At 40.5% G+C, this 19546-nt stretch overlaps 2 protein-coding genes across 2 annotated transcripts in view; both read left to right on the plus strand.

Moving 5' to 3' along the window:
- mgat4a (alpha-1,3-mannosyl-glycoprotein 4-beta-N-acetylglucosaminyltransferase A) overlaps positions 1–17367 on the plus strand; it is a 35265-nt gene extending 17898 nt beyond the window's left edge. The window contains exons 3-16 of the mRNA XM_086090397.1: positions 117–257; positions 5007–5140; positions 5217–5263; positions 5330–5443; positions 6138–6213; positions 7907–8021; positions 8249–8379; positions 10499–10606; positions 10687–10761; positions 11709–11827; positions 12837–12915; positions 13161–13221; positions 14677–14789; positions 14887–17367. Coding sequence (XP_085946523.1) covers positions 117–257; positions 5007–5140; positions 5217–5263; positions 5330–5443; positions 6138–6213; positions 7907–8021; positions 8249–8379; positions 10499–10606; positions 10687–10761; positions 11709–11827; positions 12837–12915; positions 13161–13221; positions 14677–14789; positions 14887–14913 — 1340 coding nt within the window. The 3' untranslated portion in view covers positions 14914–17367. The remainder of the gene's footprint in view (positions 1–116; positions 258–5006; positions 5141–5216; positions 5264–5329; positions 5444–6137; positions 6214–7906; positions 8022–8248; positions 8380–10498; positions 10607–10686; positions 10762–11708; positions 11828–12836; positions 12916–13160; positions 13222–14676; positions 14790–14886) is intronic.
- Positions 17368–17967: 600 nt separating this feature from the next.
- Positions 17968–19541, plus strand: coa5 (cytochrome C oxidase assembly factor 5). The gene is made up of 3 exons (XM_086090727.1): positions 17968–18205; positions 18547–18630; positions 18701–19541. The coding sequence occupies exons 1-3, from the start codon at positions 18104–18106 to the stop codon at positions 18740–18742; spliced, it is 228 nt and encodes a 75-aa protein (XP_085946853.1). The 5' UTR covers positions 17968–18103; the 3' UTR covers positions 18743–19541.
- Positions 19542–19546: the final 5 nt, after the last annotated feature.

Raw genomic sequence — 19546 nt, forward strand, 5'->3', positions numbered from 1 at the left:
TGGGGAAAAATCTCTTCTGCTCAGACAAATATTTGTGTGGTAAATGTAAGTTATTTTACCTGGCTAACACTTTTGTATTTTGTTGTTGTTAATATTTCTTATCCTCGCCCATTTAGCTGACACCCAGAAGCTTTTGAAGGACCTGGCCAACAGGAAACCTCTCCACGTGCCAAACATCTACCACCACATGCCTCACCTGCTCAGCAATGAGGGCAGCTTGCATCCCGCCGTACAAGTCGGACTCGGACGCACCGGAGGTGAGGACTCGCCGTAGCTGCCGAGCGCATTTTATGAGACACCTGTCCATACATGCCTTCAGTGACAAGTTCACAGTAAATATCCTCTGTCCTCTGCGTCATATTGCCCGAGGAATGTTTAAACACTGTAGATAATTAGAGTCAGTATATTGTCTTAACAAGCTAGCAAACGTCCTTGCTTTGATAGTGTAGTCAATCTGCTTCTTTCCCACTTCCCACTTGAAGTGTTCTAGTTTAATCGACCCTCTTTATAACAACACTAAAAAGTGTGTAGAGCCTTTTAATACATAAAATAGATGACACTTGCCATGCTATTACTAAAATAGAGCACTCAACAACAAAATTGTTCAACTTGTGTACATATATATATTTATATATATATATATATATATGCGCATGTCGTAACATCAGTCGAACAGGCTGAACTTTGCAGTGCAGGCCTCTGCATATATGTACAGTACATGCATGATAATGCTCTGACCTTTTGCCCTCAACCTGGAGGACTTTTTTGTTACTGTTCTGTATACTGTAGTATTTACATCAACGCTTGTGAAGTCCTAATCCCCTTCAAAACGGAATTAATCTCACTGTGCATACACAAGTGTAAAAAAAAAGAAGAAGAATTTACCCAGTTAGTAGTAAAAACTTCTGATACATTTCGATGATGCGGTTGAGTTACTTCACTTTTGGATTTACGGTAAATGCAACTAAACTCCCCCCCCTTTTTTTTGTCAATACGAATACGAAGTATCACTGGTTAATTAACTGTAATCACGCAAAGAATCCTTTTGTAATACACTTTAATTAAAAAAATAAAATGAATCAGATTAGTCGATTAATCGATTGGATAGATTAATTGATTCTAAAAAATAATAACACTCATTCACTGCCAGCCATTTTAGAAAATTTCAAAATGTTCAATGCCCACACGATATTATGTTCAACAGTTATATAAACGGAATCTGCCAAATGACAGAATAGACTCTGAAAACAATCAGATTATCATCCATCTAAATACATTGCAAACTATTTAATTGACAAGTATACTTGTCAAAGGCAGTAAAAGTTTATTGAATTTTTCAAATTTTCAATGCCCATTCATTTTATAATATAATTTTATATTAATTTCAATAATATGCACACACAAAAAAAATTGTATCACGTCAATGTAATTTTTTAAAATATAATCGTATGTCTACTAATCGCTCTTTATATTACATAGGTCGCACCCTGAGGCTAACATGTTTTGCCGCCATCTTTCTGCGACGGTTACCCGAAGGAAAATAACTTAGCGAACATAGTCATTGGTGATAGGCTTGCGAAGTGTGGCCAGCATGCGCTTCGAACTTATGTCGCTGCATTCTATTAGTTCAAAACAAATGATAACTTATAATAGCTCCCTATTTTCTTCAGTAAATAAACCTTTTCAAATGTTCAAAATAACTGAAATGTTAAAAATTTGCTTAACTGTGTTTTCATTTGAAAACTAACCACAAAAAAAAAAAAATCTCTTATGGGCCGTCAGATATATTATTTTTTAAGGCATGTACCAGTATTTGTCAAAATGCCGTATATTGTCCTGGCCAATATGGGTCCATCCCTAGCCAAGTCATTACTGTTTTACGGAGTAGCCAGGTTAGAGCTTCCTTTAAGGTTTATGTGTTTATCTTCTCATTTTTCCTCACCTGAAAATAGCTTTTGTTACTGCCAACTATAAACACATTCCTCCATGTTTGAAGCATTCTTGCTATTTTTAAAGTGTGTCGGTGTAAAAAGTGAATCATTGAAAAGTGAGTTTACCTACTTAGTATTGAACTGAAAATCTTCTTTGGATGCCACCCAACAAAACTCCTCAAAGAAATGTAATTCACAAGCAATATTAATGATCGGAGTGAGCAGCAAGGGATACAGGCTGGAGGGTGGGGGCTGCATTTAGGGGGATGAGGGGGGCCGAGGCCTGCACACGTTGCGCTCGCCTGCATTATCACTCATTGACTGTCTACAGATGATGTCAGACTCTTTTCCTGCCTCCCACACTCTCCTTTCATCTTCGACCTAGTTTTATTTTTCATGCTGGTGGGCGGCGTCACCATGCAACGTGGTTTTCGGTGCGAGGAACACAAAGCGAAACTGGGACAGATTCTCCACGCTGCACGGATTGCCGGCCCCCTTTTTTCATGCCCACAGCGTGCGTCTCGCTACTCCTGCACCTCAAGTTTGTTTTCGTACCCTTTGCAAAGCTCCTCGTTGCTGTCCGTAATGGGCATGATAACTCACCTTCTTCTCTATGACATCATTTCAAGTTTTGTGCACGAATGCTTTGTGACTAGCTTGTATTTAGTTACGTGCACATGGGTGAAGACGTATCGTATTGTAAAATTCACTCTTTTGAGTGCACATGCAAACTGTCTAAACTTTACCCACAGAATTTGAGAGAGAGAAAAATCATCTCAGTTTTTCCACATCCAAGCCGTCAAGTCACACAGATTACACACACAAATATGAGAAAACAAAAGCTGTCAACCTTACAAATAAACAATGGGAGCGTCACAAAATAAATGCAGGCTGCTTCATAGGCACGTCACGTTTTCGGCGTGATGAGAGGGTGTTGAGCTTCAGTTGAGCAGATCTGAATACCGATCTGAATATACTCATCCAAATGCTTCAATGTCTGCAGAGTCAGTGTATCGAGAAATTCCTGAACAGTAAGCATGACTTTGGTGCATTAAAGAGAAGCTGAAAACGTGACACCCCTGGGATTAAAAAAATAATGCAAATCAACTGCATCGCGGGTTAAAACTGGGGGAAAAAAGTTGCAGTTTATAGTCTGACCTTAAAGGTATTTGCTTCGAGATAAATGTGTACTTGAGCTGCCTTCAGGGCTAGACTGTCCCAAAAAAATTGCCCATGGCATTTTGAATTAGACTGGCCCGTCGGGCCGCATGATTCCTAGATACAGCGTAGCTCTGTCATTGATGCGTGCTGTCTATGTAAATGCCTTAGTGGGCTGCTCCCTCTACATTGTGATAGCACCACGTTGGCCCCAAAAAGTGCTGGCCCACTGGGCATCTGCCCTTTATGCCAGATGGCCAGTCCAGCCCTGGCTGTCCTTAGGGGAGGGCATATAAGTATTAGAAATATAATCTATGCATTGCCAGTGTTTCATCGAGGGCTGCAACTGGAACTGGGCGATATGACGATCGTGACGAAGACGAGAGAAAAGTTTCTATCGTACCTGCGTTCTCCTGTTTATCATGTCATATCTATGTCACTTAAAGCTAACTGCAAACAATAACGACAGAGAAAGCTTCAGCAAGTTCTGTCTCGCACATCAACTGCTTTGTTCAAACAAGAGAAATAGTTGTAACGAAAGTGGGGACTAAGACTATAATGCACACCAAAGTTGTTTAGTTAACAAAAACTAACGAAAAAATGACAACTAAAATTCAAAAACCAATTTCGGTAACGAAATAAAATAAAAACAAAAATGCTTTTCAAAAAACGAAAACTAACTGAAACGACATTTTATGTTTAGAAAACTAAAACTAACTATAATTATAGCAAAAATGTCCTTCGTTTAAGTCTTTGGTAATTAACTTATATGCATGAGCCTTTGGGGATGATTTTAAATGTGATTTTAAGTAAATGTATTTCACCGGAATAAGGACGTTTGTCACAAAGAAGTGACGTCATTTAGCAGCAGCCAATAGAAAAGCACCTTCAGATGATGTCGCTCCGAGGCGACAACGAAATGCAACGCTAGGTAAGAAATTTGTTTTTTGTTTACATTTTACCATGGTGTTTAATAAATATTGCGCACAAGCAGAGGTGGCAAATCCAGGTCCAGAAAGTAAAAAGCCTGTCACGGTTTGGCTTTAACCCCAGGCGCTAGCTAGCTAGCTAGCATCAATGGCTAAAGCCAAACTGTGGTAGGGTTTTTACTCTCTGAACCTGGATTTGCCACCTCTGCGCACAAGTAATACACATTAAAAAACTAAAAAATTCAACAAAAACTAATACTGAAACTAACTAAAACTAAACTAAAACTAAGCTTTTTTTTTTTAATAACTCAAACTAATCAAAACTAACAGAATCACCCTGAAAACTAATTACAACTAAGTACATTTAAAAAAACAAAAACTCAAAACGAAATAAAAAATGAAAGTTCCAAAACTATAATAACCCTGATGCACACTCAAGCCAATTGCAATCATGCCAATACTGTACTCTTGTCTGATTTGAGTCTAATTTGGGGGGGATTTTTTGTTATCATAAAAGAAAAAACACATAAAAGCCTGCTTGTAGTCAGTAGCCTGTTCTTAAAACGGTTTAGAGAACATGTGATTTTATTTAATGTATTCATAAATGAAAGGGAAAGTTCTTTCTTTCGGCCTGTTCAATTCATAGCAGAAGCTCATGAATTAATTCAGCAGGTCTGTGCGTCAATGTGACTCTAGTTGTTGACCTGACGCCAAGTAGCATAATTGCTGCCCTCCTCTAGCACTTGTAAATGGAAGAATTTAGTCATTTATTAAATCCGTATCAGGCTCAAATGTTATTTTTGAGGTGCCTCTATGTGAGCATCACAGTGGCGCACATTCTGCGTTCCCTTCCTTCCGTCGCCATCTGTCTATCTGTGTAGGGGATTTCAGCCAATCTAATCTGTTAAATGTTGACCAGCTACCATTCACTATTTGTAGCTATGTCATTCAAACTCATCGGTTCTCACCCCGGTGCTGCTCTGCCCAGTTACCATGGTGATGGGGATCCCCACGGTGAAGCGGAAGGTGAAGTCGTATCTGGCGGAGACACTGCATTCCCTCATCGACAAATTGTCTCCGGAGGAGAAACTCGACTGTGTCATTATCGTCTTCGTTGGGGAGGTGAGAGGTCGCCCGGTACCGGTGGTCACATGATGCGAAAAGTTACATGATGAGGTCATCCTGCTTTCTCCCGCAGACTGACCTGGAGTACATTCAGAGTGTGGTTTCTGGCCTGCAGAAGGAGTAAGAGAACCTTTGCAAGAGGATTGTTCGGGTCCTCTGACGTCACCACATTCTATTTTTGTCCAGGTTCTCGACAGAGCTGAATTCAGGTTTGCTGGAGGTCATTTCGCCTCCCGCCACCTTTTATCCAGACCTCACCAACCTTAAAGAGACATTTGGAGACTCCAAAGACAGAGTAAGGTAAGACAATGAATCATCGGTCTTTTCTCTGCCTAATTAGGCAAAGTGAGAATGAGAAAATGATGGCCTGAAAGGCACAGGGGGGGGGGAGATGTGAGGCCACGGCTGCAGAACATGCAGAAGGATGAGTCAGTGGGAGGGATCAAGCGGGCGAGGGCTTTTAGTCAGCTGCTTAGTATTCTACAAGCATTTGTCAAAGTCAGATCAAGGTCATCAGTGCAGGCGCCCTCCGCCTCTTGCTCCCGAAGCGCTCCCTCGCTCTCACAAGCTTTTGTCGTGAATGTTTTCTTTAAAGTCGGCGGCGGAGCAGCTTAATAGAAATCTGTTACGGTGCAGTTTGTTTGTACTCAAACCACAGATGAGTCTTGTTTGTGTAGAAGTGGGTGTTTGTTTGCACCGCCATGTTGGGTAATATAAGCTGTATGTCTCATGTGGCATGTCAATATTCTTTCGATTTATGTGGTTGTGTGTGTTCTGTTTCCGTCTTGACTGAACCATGCAGAATCAGACGTATTGCATAAGACTGCTTCAAATGCAGGGATAAACGCAAATAAATTGGATAAATTGGGCCTGATGGACTTTTCGGTCTCCAAGCAGTAGCAACAACAAATCGACCCTCTCCACATGTAACCTTGAGAGCTTTGACATTACACAATCGGAAACTAACAGTGTTTGTTTTTGGTGTGTTGTTTAGATGGCGGACGAAGCAGAACCTGGACTATTCCTTTCTCATGATGTATGCATTGAGCAAAGGAGTTTATTATGTTCAGGTAAGGCTTTAAAATGACGGTAAATGGTGCTTTCACTTTGACTGCCCCTCTCAATTAAAACCACGGCGGCCACAAAGCAAATGTGTGTAGTTGCAATTCGTCAGCGTCTGTTTCCTCTCGTTAAAACCCTCGCCTGGTTCACTTACTCGCAGCTTAATCCTCTTGGATTTCTGCCGCACTCAGCTGTCTTTTCGGTACTCCAAATTTTTTAAATGTGTCACCTACAGCGCAACTGCTAAGGTCGTATACAAGCCGTCCTGAGATGCCCCCCCATAAAAAAATAATTCAATAGAAATCTGTTCCATAGTCCAACTGTCACCATCAGAAACCCTTCAGCAACTGTACATATTTTAAAGCTGCAATTTGCACAAAAATATCTTTACAATAGCCTTTTTATTTGACCATTTATGACATTTGAATTACCCGCTCTCTGTCTGCGGATGTGACGTCATGTGCGCTTTGTGTACGTGAAGAAAGGAAAATGCGGTTTCATTTTCTGGCCACAGGTAGCAGTAGCGATTCAAAAGGAAAGTTTCTGTGTCAAGTAACTTTTAGCACATTTGTACTTGTCCTCACTCGGGTTGCGGGTGAGCGGGACCCCAGCTAGTTGAGGGGACATATAGACAACCATTTGCACTCACATTTACACTAGCCCAGGGCTCCAGACTAACTTTTTTCTACTTGGAGTACAGTGGCCCCTAGCCTGAAATTTTAGGAGCGCACACTGTAAATCGACATTTTCACTCATTTTTTTCTATATATCTGTTAAGGTGGAGTTGGTCAGCAACCAAACATATTATTAGCACTTTTTTTCTGACTGATACCAGTGCGAGTTCTCAACTCTTGAGTAGTTATCGATACCACTAAGACATTACTTTTAATACATAAAATTTCCCGATACTAACATCAGCCACCAACACGTTGAAATAAAGCCGGTTGGTATTGTTTCCCACCCATCCCTAATTTTTTATTTATTTATTTATTTTTAAACAACATCAAATTTAAAGTTTGCACATTTTAAAAATGTACTTGCATTGTTTCAAAATTTCCTGGAGTCCTGGACCAGTAGACAATTTAGTCTTCACGTGTTGTTTTCATTTTTTGTCATGCCAAGGTCGTCGTCGTTGTTTTTTTGTTTTGTTTTTTGTTAATATTTTGAACTCACACAAGAACTACTGCAAGCCGCGCAAACAGTTGTAACCGTCCCTACATCCTTCATTCATTCCCACGGCTACCAATTCAAGTCCAGGCTACTTTCTGCTGTAAATGTCAGTCTACTTCCTTCATGTAACTTGAAGTGCATATTCTTCTTATTGTGTCTCAAAAAGATCAAGGAAAAGCAAAACACTGCACAGTGTTAATCTTTTACTGCTATCTGACCTGACATTTGAATGTCAGTGGTTGGAACGCTGACGTTTTGCCTGATCTTTCTCCTAATAGTTTTGTTGAACCAACGACTAGCATGCATACTTGTTCCCAATCTCACATCTAATGCATGCGGTGTGTCATTTCCATGCTCTGCTCTCACCTGGAGGGAAGAGGTATTTCCACCCGCTTTAGTTTGGTGTGCACTAGTTCTGCTGTGTTTTCATTGCTCAATCTCAAACGGCACATCCCTTTTTGTGAATATCGTAAATCCCAACCCTCCCAGTGGTGTGTGACGGCTGACTCCTGTGTGCCTCTGTTCCCTCAGTTGGAGGACGACATCGTGGCTAAGCCCAACTACTTTGCCACCATGAAGAACTTTGCCCTCCAGCTCTCATCCGAGGACTGGATGGTCCTGGAGTTTTCTCAGCTGGGCTTCATCGGTATGATTTGTCACGCACCTGTCAGGATCTCTCAACAAGTGCTAGACTCGCTCTATACTTTATACTTGAGGATGTCATTTCCTGTCCCACCTGATTGTGTTCTCCTGTTTTCAGTGTTGCAACAGGCCCCAAAAGTCTTGTTAATCAGACTCAAATGTTGGTTGCTAATGAGCATCTGTGCCGGAACCACGGATCTCATTAATGCTTTGCTATGTGCGCGCCTGCAGGGAAGATGTTCAAGGCACCAGACCTGAATCTTATCGTCGAGTTCATCTTCATGTTCTATAAGGAGAAGCCAATCGACTGGTTGCTGGACCACATTCTCTGGGTTAAAGTGTGCAATCCTGAGAAAGACGCGGTAAGCTTGGCATTTTCATTGAACAAGTTTCATTGACGTAATGGAGTCTTTAGGTGTGAAGCAGCAGCATTTCAAATGTCATTGTTGGGAACTGAAGCTTAATCATAGCAACCCGTTTTTTAATATTGACTCTTTTTGAAATGTTCATGTTTGAAGTCATGTTTTAATTAGGGGTGTTAGAAAAAATTGATTCTGCAATATATCGCGATATTACAGCACGCATTTCTCAAATCGATTCAATATGCGGCCGAACCGATTTTTAAACATCAATTTTTTTATGGAAATATTCGACAAAACGTCTTACTTAGGGGTTAGGCTTCACACATTAAGCATGGAAGAATGTTATATTAATGGAACATTAAGCCTCAATATTTAATTTCAGTGCTGTTCAAACATGAAACAAACTGCAACCTGTTTGTTAAATGCAGTGGCTCAGTTATAAGCCTGAATTTTCAGATAAATAAATACATTTTCATACAAATCTTAGAGCGTACATGTAGAAGTTTGCTGATTTGTATTTACTAAATTTGAGTTTTAAAAAAATCGCCAGGTACTAGGCAATTCACACCCTTAGTTTTAATTAACCGTACTTTCCTTATATTAGTAGGAAAGGATGTTAATTTTAATAGAATAATAACTTTAAAAAATAATAGAACAAAAAGGGCTTTGGTGTGAGACTGATTTGAGCGCCTTAATTTCTCACAGGTTACATCGGTGCTACCAGCCTTTCGTGTTTTTCGTGACAGGGAGGCATAGGTGAGGTTGCTACACCTATCTGATGTTAAATGAAAATAGCGGATGTTAACATTTAAAGAACGATTGAGCTTGAAAGGCCTGATTCCTTTGAAAGTCATAACCAACACTCTGACACAGAGCACTTTAAGCACTGACACTTTTGAGTAAGTTACCAGCATTGTGGGAACGTGCTTCAAATAAAGAACTTTATGATGTCCAGATAGTTAGTTAATCATTTAACAGTCAGTATTGCCTAAAAAGACAGGCAGCTATAAGAGTGAACCAATAAAACTGCGGTGTTGAATGCGATGCAGTGGGGTGGGGCGGGGGGCCGAAAACAGTTAGGCGCAACAGTGTCTAGTCTAGTTTTAGAGTCCTGATAAAGTCCTGATAACGGTCTTACACCATGTAAAGTAAATTCAGAGATTTGTTTCTAAATGCTCTACATTAATGTGCAAAGACAGAGAATGATGTAGTATTCAATATTAATATTTGTTTTTGTTTTTGGTGGCTAATCAAAAGGCAAATGGTGCTTAGTGACACATTTTGGAGTCTGGTATGAGTCCGCCCTCCCCTCATATAAAAACTTGAGCGTCTTTGTTCACAACAGGGTTTGTTTTCACCCCGAAAATACATTTTCCCTTCGGATAATCTGTTGAGGTGGCTGCTTGACACCACCTTTTTGTCAGTCATGAGTGCAGGCATGTCATGGAAAGAGAGGCAAATGAGCAGGGACTAGGAACATTTAAAAATGAGATGTGATATCCAGCGTGTGGACAGGGGCTTTGCACTGGAATGGCTACTTTAGAGTGACTCATTGTCACGGCATGGAATGCCAGCCATTAGTTTTTAAGCAGATATTTTACTGATGCTCAAATATGTAGGTATTAGCCATTAGCGTTTTTCTAGACACTCAAAAACGCTTTACAATGAAATGGATACATTATTCATACACTCACACATTCACACTGTGGTGGCGGTAAGCTACAAGTAGCCACAGCTGCCCTGCCGATGTCTTAAAAACATATCACTAGTTTACTAATTAGCAACCAGGATAGTGATGTTCTGTTTGTGGTTCTATGGTTATCATCACAGCTTTCCTCTTGGTCATCACATAGCCTTCTGTGAAGGCATAAGAAAAAATAAAGCAAGAGATGCTAAGTTACGCCATTATCTGCTCACTGAGCTGATATCTCAGGTTTTACTATGTCCCAAATAATGAGCTTAAAATTTGGAGGCTACCCTAAGAAAAAAAAAATTCTCGTCGCGTTCCAAGCAGTGCACCATTTACCGCACGGCATTTTTCACTGTGTAATGGCAGTAAATGCATCCTGTTTAATCGTATTGTACACGTCTTGGCTCTAACTTGTTGACCCTTTTCCAGAAACACTGCGAGCGCCAGAAGTCCAGCCTCCGCGTGCGCTTCCGACCCTCCTTGTTTCAACACGTGGGGCTTCATTCTTCTCTCGCCGGAAAGATCCAAAAGCTCACAGTGAGTTGCGTGCCCACGCAACCGGTCAGATGCCACAGCCGACCAGTCCCGCACATTTCAGCGTTGCTCTGTGCCCGCAGGACAAAGACTTCCTGAAGCCACTTCTCCACAAAATACACGTCAACCCTCCTGCTGAGGTTTCCACCTCAATGAAGGTAATTATCCGCCCAAGCTTTTCCTGTCAGGCATGTACTATGGTGCCTCTCGTCTTAGACAGTCGTTTCAAAACAAATGCTCCCAGAGAGAACAATGCAGGGAAAAGGCAATTTTGAAGTAGCATTCAAAATAAACTACAACTATACGCACCCTATAAAGAAACCTGAAACATAATGGAGAGGTAACAAGAAGCATTTCCAGAGTAATACGGATTACCAAATGGTGTTTTATACTTGTGCATCTCAATAAATTAGAATATTGTGGAAAACTTTATTCCAGCAGTTCAGTTCAAGCATGGAAGCCGTATATAACATTAAGTATTTTATGATTTTCATTTTTTTATCACTTAGATAAAGCTTAGTATCTTCTAAAAAGTATGTTCCAATGTGTCTTAATGAATCTGCATTATGTATGATTTCCGGCTTTTAAAACAATAATTGTATTTTTGGGGGCTTTGAATCTCCAAGACGTTGAAGTTAAAGAACTTGAGGGGTTTCTTGATGGAGTATCACAGGCCGTGGTAGCTTCCTCTGGCCAGGTACGCTCGCACCAGACCCACGGCGATCACCAGCCACCTCGCTGTCACAACAACACTGTAGATGACCAAATAAGCGGTCCATTCTTTTTAGCCGGCGCTCCGTTGCCGTGGGTTGCCTTGTTAGCCCCCGAAGCAGCTGCCGACATGCCTGCGAGCAAGCAAGACCGTGAGACGATCTTTAGAAAGTGGCCACTGTCACGGCGTTTTTATTTTTTGTTTTTATGAATGAATACGTTAAGCCAAAAATCAAGTTGAGTCTTTCATAAGTTTTTGCAAAACAAGTCGCAAGTCATAAAATTAGCGACTCAAGTCGACTTGAGTCCAAGTCATGTGACTCAAGTGAGTCGAGCCCCCACCTCTAGTTTATTGTGCAGTATTTGATTTCTTCACGTATGCTACTTTTGTCAGGTTTATCAGGGCCACACGCTGGAGAAGACATACCTCGGGGAGGATTTCTTCTGGGCCATCTTGCCCAAAGCGGGCGACTACATCCTCTTTAAATTTGACAGACCCATCAGCATAGAACGGTAAGAAAAGAAGTTATTCACACTCACTGGCACTGCCCGCTAATTTCATTTCCACCCGCTGCCCTTCGCAGTGAGTCTTTTTCAGTTTATGTCGGTGTGTTTGCGTGCCTCTCCGGGGGATCTGATCATCTTAATGAGAGAAAACTAAAAATAAGCATTCGCGGGTCAGCCTCCGCATTCTCCACGGAGATGAAATAGAGGAGGTATACGTATGTATAGAGGCGGGTTGCAGCAGGGCCAGGATAAGCTGCTAACAAGAGCGTTTGCATAGATGGCACGCGACAAATGGCGAGAGGCTAGCGCTGTCAGTTGCACGGCCAGTAAGTGACTATCTGCTGTAATGTGTGCTTGAGTGACGTCCCTTACAGACTGTAGCTGTGCTGATGAGACAAGATCTTATCAAGAGGAAGACAATTCTTCTGTTACAGCTACTGCCTGTGCTTGTTCGCAGAAGCTCAGCCACCTCATGTTTTATTGACAATAACCCTGCCTGTAGAGGGAAGTGAAAATCCGGAACCCCAAACTGAGCCCGCATTATTGTTTCACTTGAAGAACTATCAAGGCCGTTTTAATGGCTAGAAATAGAAAAATGTCAAAACTGTTTTGACGACTTGTCAAATGCTTTCACTATGGCATGACGATGAGGTTGGAGAAATGACTTCAAATATGACAGGGTCTGAAAATCCTTAAAACATCTTAAGAAGCCTTTACATCGAATGCCTTAATTATCCTGGAAGATTACATCCTCAAATCTGTCGTTCATTTGTGTTTAAAATTGCCACACAGAGAGCAAAGTGGACTCATTTCAGTTCTGCACTTCATGGGCTTATTTTACTATTTTGAATGTAGTCATATTTGTGATTCAGAAGTGCCGCACCTAAAGTCAGCAGACGCGTTCAAGTCCCTGATGTTTGTCCTCACTTGATTATTTCTTAAAGCCACCCGATGAAATGGCCAATGATTCGTCTCCATAAAGTTGACAAAAGTGCTTATTGATTTTTGCTGGCAGGTTTCTGTTTCGCAGTGGTAACCAGGAACACCTGGGGGACAAGATGCAAAACACCACGGTGGAAATACTGCCCGTCTCCGTAAGGAAACACTCACTCACACACAATCATGCACGTACACACCGCGATGCGCTCAATGACAGCGATCATTACAGTACACTGTTTGGACCGGTTGCTTTGAGGCTGCAGCATATTGATTTGAAACTGGAATGGCAGCGTGACAGCACTGCCTGAGGCCATTGACTGATTGCCTTTTGCTCAAATGACAGATCATCCACACTTGCTCTGATTTGACTGTTGCATAATATAACTTTGCCTTTTGTCAGGAACCTGGACAGCAGACCAAAGAGAAGTACAAACGAACCGAAGACCGCTTCTACAGGATTGGTAAGTGTGTGTGGGTGTACAGGAAGAAGAGAAGATTTGGAATCCACATTTCTATTGTTGAAGTGCTTCATAAATGGAATTCAAAAGAAAATGTTTCAGCACATCAACAAACCAATTAGGCCAGGCATCATTTTAAAAGATAATCTAAGCTTCCATTTTGTTCAAAAAAAATTCCACAAGCTGAGGTTTGATGTATGGATGAACTGATAATAGTTGTGGTGGTTTTTGAGCTAAACTAACAAACTGTTAATCAGGACAAGTTAGAGATTAGAAGGACAGGTTAACAAAAATCTAAAGCTACAATATCTGGGTCATAACAACTCAAACCCAAAAGAGAAACTGGGGCTACAGTATCCATCCATCCATTTTCTTAACCGCTTGTCCTCACAAGGATTGCGGGGGTGCTGGAGCCTATCCCAGCTGGCTTCGGGCAGTAGGCGGGGTACACCCTGAACTGGTTGCCAGCCAATCGCAGGGCACACAGAGACAAACAACCATCCACACTCACACCTATGGACAATTTGGAGTGTTCAATTAACCCGCCATGCATGTCTTTGGAGTGTGGGAGGAAACCGGAGTACCCGGGGAGCAAGCGCGGGGAGAACATGCAAACTCCACCCAGGAAGGCCGAACCAGTCAGCCACCGTGCCGCCGGGGCTACAGTATCAACTCCTCAAATCAAAAACCCACCCCAAGCTATGCTACAGGATCTGACAACAAACAACTAACTCGTGTGTCCTTGAGCGAGTCGCTCAGACAAACACGCTTGTTTAAATTCAGTCTCAAATGATAAGTCAGGCTGGAGCTGCTTTCGTGATACGAAAATTATTTTTTACAAAAGGTACAAATCACTGCGTTCTTGTTAATAGTTCGGTCTGTTCTTTTCATAAATAAGCTTGCCATTTAACAACTAGTACAACCAGAATTGTAAAACAACTATATCACCCAGAGCCGTCATTTTGAGCCTAATATGGTTATTACTCGCAGTTTTGAGTAGCTAATAAAGCCCCTGTCTTGCTTTTATGAAGCAGACAGGTTGATTTCGGTTATCAGGCTTGTAATGCCAAAAACATCATGACTCCATCACATCTAGCACCCTTTTTTTTTTTTACTATAAGCTTTTACTGTACGTTGAACTGCCTCGCAACTTTGCACCTAAACTTTAAACCCATTTTTTTTTTCAAAACTAGGGATTTCAACCTGCCAACATTAAAATTGCTGTAACTTTGTCCATTTTTGAGGTACGCCCATGTATCAGATATAATTTGAAAGGGAATTAAGCATAGAATTGGAATATATGAATATCTCAATTTTGTTGTTGTTTTTTACACATGAGGACCCTTTTGCCACATATACAGTAGAGAACAAAATCAAGCATGTATTTGGTATGGTTTTATTAATGTTGTGACATTAAGATAAAATAACTGAACGATGTGACTTGTAACACACTTTCAGGTCAGTTTGAAAAGGGCGTGGCTGAAGGAGCTGTCGATCCTTCCTTCAATCCCATCCTGGCCTTGCGGTTGTCCGTTCTGAAAAACTCGCCTGTTTGGGCCATCATCAGTGAAGTAAGCGAATCATACAACATACTGAACATGGTCTGTGTAATCAATGCCTCCTTAATTGTATTTGACAGCATCCTCTCTTTGTCTCTTGTCTCATCAGATGCATATAAAGAGGATAGCAGGCTGACTGGGAAGATGGAAACCTTGTCGGCTGCTCACGTTAGGGCCTCAGGCAGCAGTGAAGTCACGAGCCCATTTGGAGCTCGTCATTGTTTCTTTTTCACCCGTTTCTTTCTGTGTTTGTTACTCTCTTACGTACCTCGATAGTAAGAATGTGAATACTGCTGTCAAATAGGCAAAACAGCCGTGCTGTGTGACTAAATCACCCAACAATTTTGGAACACAATCGCGGGAGCTCTCTCTCGGTTGAATGAGGACAAAACCGTTACGTCAGTCACCTGGCCGCTTGTGTCCATTCTGCCAAATCACTCCCGTTCAACTCAATGCTGCCACTCGTGGGCGTGCTGGGGCATTGCACTCTGACTAGAGCCACCAGCTGATGCCCATGATGGTGCCGGCCGGGAATGTACTGTATACCCTAACCCACAAATGAGGAAGTACCGTTTTAAGACGGACACCAGCCCAAACACACAAAATACTCCATTACATGTCTAAAAAGAAAAAATCCTGCCTGTTGTCGGCTACAGTCGGCTAGTAAGAAGAAAGAAAAAAGTGGTGAAAAAGGTACACCATGTCTCTCTCTCTGCCTGTCTGACGAGGGTCCTTGTATAGAAAACCAATCAGACATTGCCTTGATGCCGTTTTCCAGAAGGAATATATTGATACATGATTACAGATACAAGGATCTATGAAGGTGACTTAATTTATTTGAAAATAAATCTTATAATTTGTACAAGAAGTAAAATATATTTTCTAAGCTATTACGAGATGTTTATGCTAGTGTGACATTAGTTTTTTTTTTTTTTGTGTGTGTTTGCTTGTCTACTGTGCATTCTCATGATTATAATAGCTACATGGGAGCCTTCACCCCATTTCCTTTCACTTGAAGCCGATTGACATTAATGATTATTTTCTCACATCTTAAGGATAGGAAAGATGAGAACAGACTCTGTTTTGTGTGTCAAATGTGGAGAATTGTGCCTTATATCAGTTTCCCTAAGAGTGTATCAGCTATTTCAATCACACTTGCCAACACCTTACCGGCTGGATATACTGTAGTATTATCATAATAATATTGTTGTGAAAATAGCGGACAGTTTGATCGATGGTTTAATGTGACTACGAGTATGTGGTATCACATTACATCTTAAATTGCACAGTTTATGCGTTGCGTCACGATTAGGACCACAGTCTTTTCATTCTACGAGGACCATTAGGGCCATACTGAAGAGGGGGGCGAATTTATGAAAAATTGTTAAAACTGAAAAGCTAATTCTTAACATTGACATTTTTTATTATTATTGTCACGCATACGCTAATATGCCCAGCCTGCACGGGTTTATAACATTATGAGAATAATGTCATAATGTGAGCGGTAAGTTAAGTTTTTACAGAGACTTTATTTTCTAGTTTTCTTACAGGACAAAAAGTAGTAATTTAAAGGATTTTTAAAAGAATTTCAGAGAACAAAAAGTAATTTTAACTATTACTAGTAAATTTCAAAATTCTGTTAAAGTAACAGCTTTGGGATCTGCTTTATATTGTACTTGCAATGGTTCTTTGAATGTGTGTAAAAACACTGCAATCGCAAGTCAAATTCTGCATTTTTTAAATTTAATCAATGGCTTTTTTTCTCCCAAAATTTTATTCTTGAAAAAAAGGTCCCTATTACAAAATTATTCTTGTAAAATTTAGTATGGCACTAATGCTCCTTTGTACTTTAGTTCACTTTTCCCACTTCACTGAAAATACTTTGTCCACTCAATCTCTTAGTTGTTTTGTTTTGGAACGGAATGTCATGACTACTGATCGTTTAGGAGTGCACCTTTTTTTCAAAGGCGTTTCACGGAGGTTGTCAAGTTCAATTACTTATTGTATATATGAATATGAAAAGCAATGCGCATCTCTTTCTGTCATTCTTCCACTTCACTTAACTAGTTTGTTGAAGTCCACATCATTTTTGTTGTAACTTGCTGTCATTTTAAATGACGGTCTTTTTTCAAGGGGGTAATGAAGTGCCTTTTTGTGAAAATGGACAGAGCTGTAACTGCGGTTTACACGCACATCTGTACATACTTGACAAGTGTTTTTATTGTTTGGTTAAAGCAGGCTTTTTGATTAAACCATCTGATAGTTGAACTTTGTCTGGATCTTGATCAGATGTGTTTACTTTGGAAGAGTACACGAACAAGATGCCTCAAAACTTTTAACGTTTGCTGGATTGTCTTTACGCCTAAAGCGGAACAAAACTGGTTGCACATAACGGCATGAAAAACCTTTGCGAATGTGTTAATGGAGAATAAAGACCGAAAGCTATTTTCAGGCTCGAACCCCCCCTCCCTCCAAAACACCTATTGGTTTGTGTGCCTTCATCGTTTATCTGTTGTTGCCTGCCTCTGCTGATTTTTGTTTTCTTGACATCTTTTTTCATGGACATGTTTGAAATAAATAAGGAAACAAATTGCTTGGTGTGATTGCCAATCGGTATAACTTTGTTCCACATTCTTCACATCATCAGTGTTTTTTTCCCCCTTTTGAATTAACACCTACCTAAAAAGAAAATGTTATCAAACCATATGGTCTGTCTTACAAATTACATAATGTTCAAATTAATTTTCACACTGCTTGAGTGGCTCAATGTTCTATAAGCCAGAAAAAACTGATAAACTCAATGGGAAGGAGATGTTACTTTATGAGCCAAACCATCACACTAGATATGGAGTTTTTCTGGGCCTTCGTTGTAACGTGGTTCCTTCAAATGTATTATAACTGCACATTTTAGAGTGACGTTTTACTGTAGCCAATGTAAAGCACAGTCAGTCATGTTCTCTAATCAGCATCTTCTGCCACACCCGTGAAGTAGATGAATAATTCGGCAAATGAGAAAGGGTTTATAAATATATTGTTCAGTGTACAGTATATAAATTCTTGGTATCAGTTTTGACCTCGTTTCATTCTTTCTCGGTCACCGTAGAAAACGAACAAATAAGGAAGCAAACAAAAAAACTACAACTGCTCCCATGATGCACTTTTTTAGTTCGGGCTTCCGTTTTCCCGTCATACAACGCTCATTAAAAATGGCGGCCGAGCGTTTTCACAACAAGTGAAGTAGATGTCACCCCCTTTATTTGATTCTCGTTCTCACACCACTGAGTTTCTGATAAGTTGATATTAGTGTTGTTCGCGGAGTTTTCACAATGCCGAAATATTACGAGGATAAAGGGGAAGACAACCGAGCCTGTTCTGGGATAAGAGAGGATTTCAAGGCATGTCTCCTTCAACATGACTGTGTCGTTAAGGTAACCCTCACCTGCCTATCTGTATTTTCCCATTGTTTTTTTTATGAAAACGCCTTTATGTTAAAGTATTTAATAGTTGTGTTTGATTTAAGCGAAAACGCTTCCACAATATCAATTTACTACTTGCTGTAGTTACTTTGCTTTATTGTTATTTGTACAAAATAATTGGAATTTACGCTTAGTGGACAGCATGATGGCGAATGTGAGTTTGAATTATTGTATGTCTATATGTGCCTTGTGTTTGCCTGGTGGCCAGTCCAGGGTCACGGTGAAGCCCACCTCTCGCCCAAAGGATATGGATGCAAGTGCTATTGAAAATCTCTTCTTCTATGCGTTTTTAGGAGGGAAAGCTGCCCAGTGAGTGCTTGAAGGAAGGCCACTGCAAACCCTTGCAGACAGCGTTCTTTGAGTGCAAGAGGTCCATGGTGAGTTTGTAAAGAGTTGGCCTGACGCACCAAAAATGACAATTTGCATTCTCCCGTTGTCCTAATGCAGCTGGACACACGGTCAAGATTCCGAGGAAGAAAAGGAAATTAAAGGATATGGCCCCACTTATTAAAGACTGCAAGACCGACTGTGGCAGTGAAGCTAATCCTCTTTCACCGTGCTTGAACACGTCAAGACGTCAGGTAGCAAGAAAGGACTGACACGTTTTTAAGAACAATGCATTCTGAGGCATTTTATTTGACAACTGAGCAAATAAAGGGGGCGTCATTTTTGCTTTCGGCGTTTATCAGTTTTTGCAGATAAATTATGTATAAAGCAGTGAATGATGTTAAAAACTGGATATTCGAGCCACACTGAAAAGTAAACGCTGATTTATGTAAGTATTTATTTGCAAGACTAAATCAATATTGGGGGCAAATATGGTGAGATAAGTCGTAACGATCTGTGGCTATTACAAGATTATCTCACTGGTATAAAAAAAATCGCATTCCACATCAATACACAATTGGCTCAAATTGTAATAATTATTCATAATTTTACGGGGGGGGGAAGCTAATCTGAAAAATATTTTATTACAAGAAAAAGAATAGGACATTGGAGATACCTTGATCTTTTTTCTTATCCGCCGCAATGGTAGGATTTTATTTTAGCAATGACATCATTCTTGTAGTATTTATTCTTTTTTTATGTGGCCGAAGTTAGTCTGTAAAATTACATTGACTTGGATGTCTTTGTAGGAATTGCAGTTACATGGTCTTATTTCTCAATATTTTTGAGAAATACCGTGTCTATATGTATGAAAGTGAGGGCTACTTCTTGCGTACTGATTAATGTGAAGGGCTACCAGTTTGACACATACTTCTGAAATAATAAAATTGTTCAAATTGCATTTAA

Source organism: Leptonotus elevatus, chromosome 12 (genome assembly GCF_054856555.1).
Source record: "Leptonotus elevatus isolate MCC_2025b chromosome 12, RoL_Lele_1.0, whole genome shotgun sequence".
NCBI lineage: Eukaryota > Metazoa > Chordata > Actinopteri > Syngnathiformes > Syngnathidae > Leptonotus > Leptonotus elevatus.

Coding starts and splice junctions, on each gene's coding strand:
- coa5 (XM_086090727.1), top strand. CDS start 18,104: ATGCCGAAATATTACGAGGATAAAGGGGAAGACAACCGAGCCTGTTCT. Junction 18,206..18,546: donor AACATGACTGTGTCGTTAAG/GTAACCCTCACC, acceptor ATGCGTTTTTAG/GAGGGAAAGCTGCCCAGTGA. Junction 18,631..18,700: donor TTGAGTGCAAGAGGTCCATG/GTGAGTTTGTAA, acceptor GTCCTAATGCAG/CTGGACACACGGTCAAGATT.